Source organism: Propithecus coquereli, unplaced genomic scaffold, assembly GCF_000956105.1.
Source record: "Propithecus coquereli isolate 6110/MARCELLA unplaced genomic scaffold, Pcoq_1.0 Scaffold163, whole genome shotgun sequence".
In the NCBI taxonomy this organism is placed as follows: domain Eukaryota; kingdom Metazoa; phylum Chordata; class Mammalia; order Primates; family Indriidae; genus Propithecus; species Propithecus coquereli.
The window spans coordinates 1,537,188-1,538,577 of record NW_012140858.1 but is presented as its reverse complement, the minus strand read 5'-3'; the positions used below and the strand labels follow the sequence as shown (position 1 = coordinate 1,538,577).

Below are 1,390 nucleotides of genomic sequence, written 5' to 3'. Positions count from 1 at the left end.
ATTTTAATGTCCAGAAATTTAGTTCAATCTCATTTTAATATCCCCAAATTATCATTATTATTGTTATTGTTAGTATAGAAACACCTATTTAGACTTACCCTTGTCTTTACCAGTTTCTTTGCTCAGCATTGTTTTTTATATCTCCTTTCTTCTGGGTTCTCCTTCTTCCTGAAGTACATCCTTTAGAAATTCTTTCAGTGAGGGCCTGCTAATAATAAATCTAGTATTGACTTGTCTTAAAATGTCTTTATTTTATCTTACTTTACATAGAAATTATTTATTTCTAATATTAGGATACAAATAATAAAAAGGATGTAAATCAAATAGAAGCCCATAAAAACTGGACATAAATACTTTTTAACTTCTAGATTGCTCTAGATAGAAAGCAGTAGAGAGTTTTAATTATAGTAGAGAGTTTTAATTATAGTAGGTGATATATTATATGAAAGTTGAATATGGTAATGCTAAATTTAACAATATTTGTGTCCATCTTTTTGTTGTTATTAAATCACCTATATAACCCCATTTCAAAGTTCAGATAATATTCTATTATATAGATTCTTAAAGATTAAGACCTTACATTTGTAAGGAAATGAGATTGATTTCTCATGCTGATTTCTGTTATTGATAGTGCTCAGGTAATAAAATAGGGATGTCTCATATTTTAGGATGTGAAGTAATCTACAGTTTTTTATATCCTAGTATAAAATGTATAATCATCAAAAAGAAAGATATATAGAGATTAACACAATTGCAGAGCAATATCAGCAGAAAACATACCAGTGCCTTTCCAAGACGAGTAGGTATAGATTAGAGAAGAATAGAACAGCCAGAAACAGTCATCTTTTAGCATTACAAGTAAATAATGACACGAGTATAATTCCAATTTCTTGGCTTTCTTTTGTCTTTAGTACAAGTTCCTGTATAGTTGTACATAATCAATATATTGGAGCAGATTTCCCCTGGAGTAACTTCTCATTTGTGGTGGAATACAATTATGTGGAAAATTCTTGTTGGACTGAACATTGTGAGAAGTTGAATATTCCATACATAGCCTTTAAAGTGGTTCTTCCAGACACAGTTTTAAAAAGTAAGGATATAAACCAAAATCTTTTTGTTTGTTTTTTTGCTTCATTAGTATGAAAATTTTCTGTTTTCTATTTACAATCTATGGAAAGAAAATAAGCTCTGGCATTTATTAGAAGACTTGAGCTCAAGCCCTAATCCTACTACTATCTGTGTGACCTTGAACAGTCTTTTAACTGTCTCTTACCTCATATTCCTCATTTGTAAATTTTACTAATTATATGTCTTCATTCCTTTATCTAACTTCTAACTATTACTTAGTGTAGAACAACTTTATTACAATTATATTCATTCTTAATCTGCT

The 1,390-nt window shown here is 29.0% G+C and overlaps 1 protein-coding gene across 1 annotated transcript in view; it reads left to right on the top strand.

Annotated features, from left to right (window-relative positions):
• The window catches only part of LOC105807708 (chromosome unknown open reading frame, human C9orf84), a 128,942-nt gene that overhangs the window by 91,570 nt on the left and 35,982 nt on the right, over window positions 1–1,390 (top strand). The window contains exons 15-16 of the mRNA XM_012641133.1: window positions 632–638; window positions 912–1,116. Coding sequence (XP_012496587.1) covers window positions 632–638; window positions 912–1,116 — 212 coding nt within the window. The remainder of the gene's footprint in view (window positions 1–631; window positions 639–911; window positions 1,117–1,390) is intronic.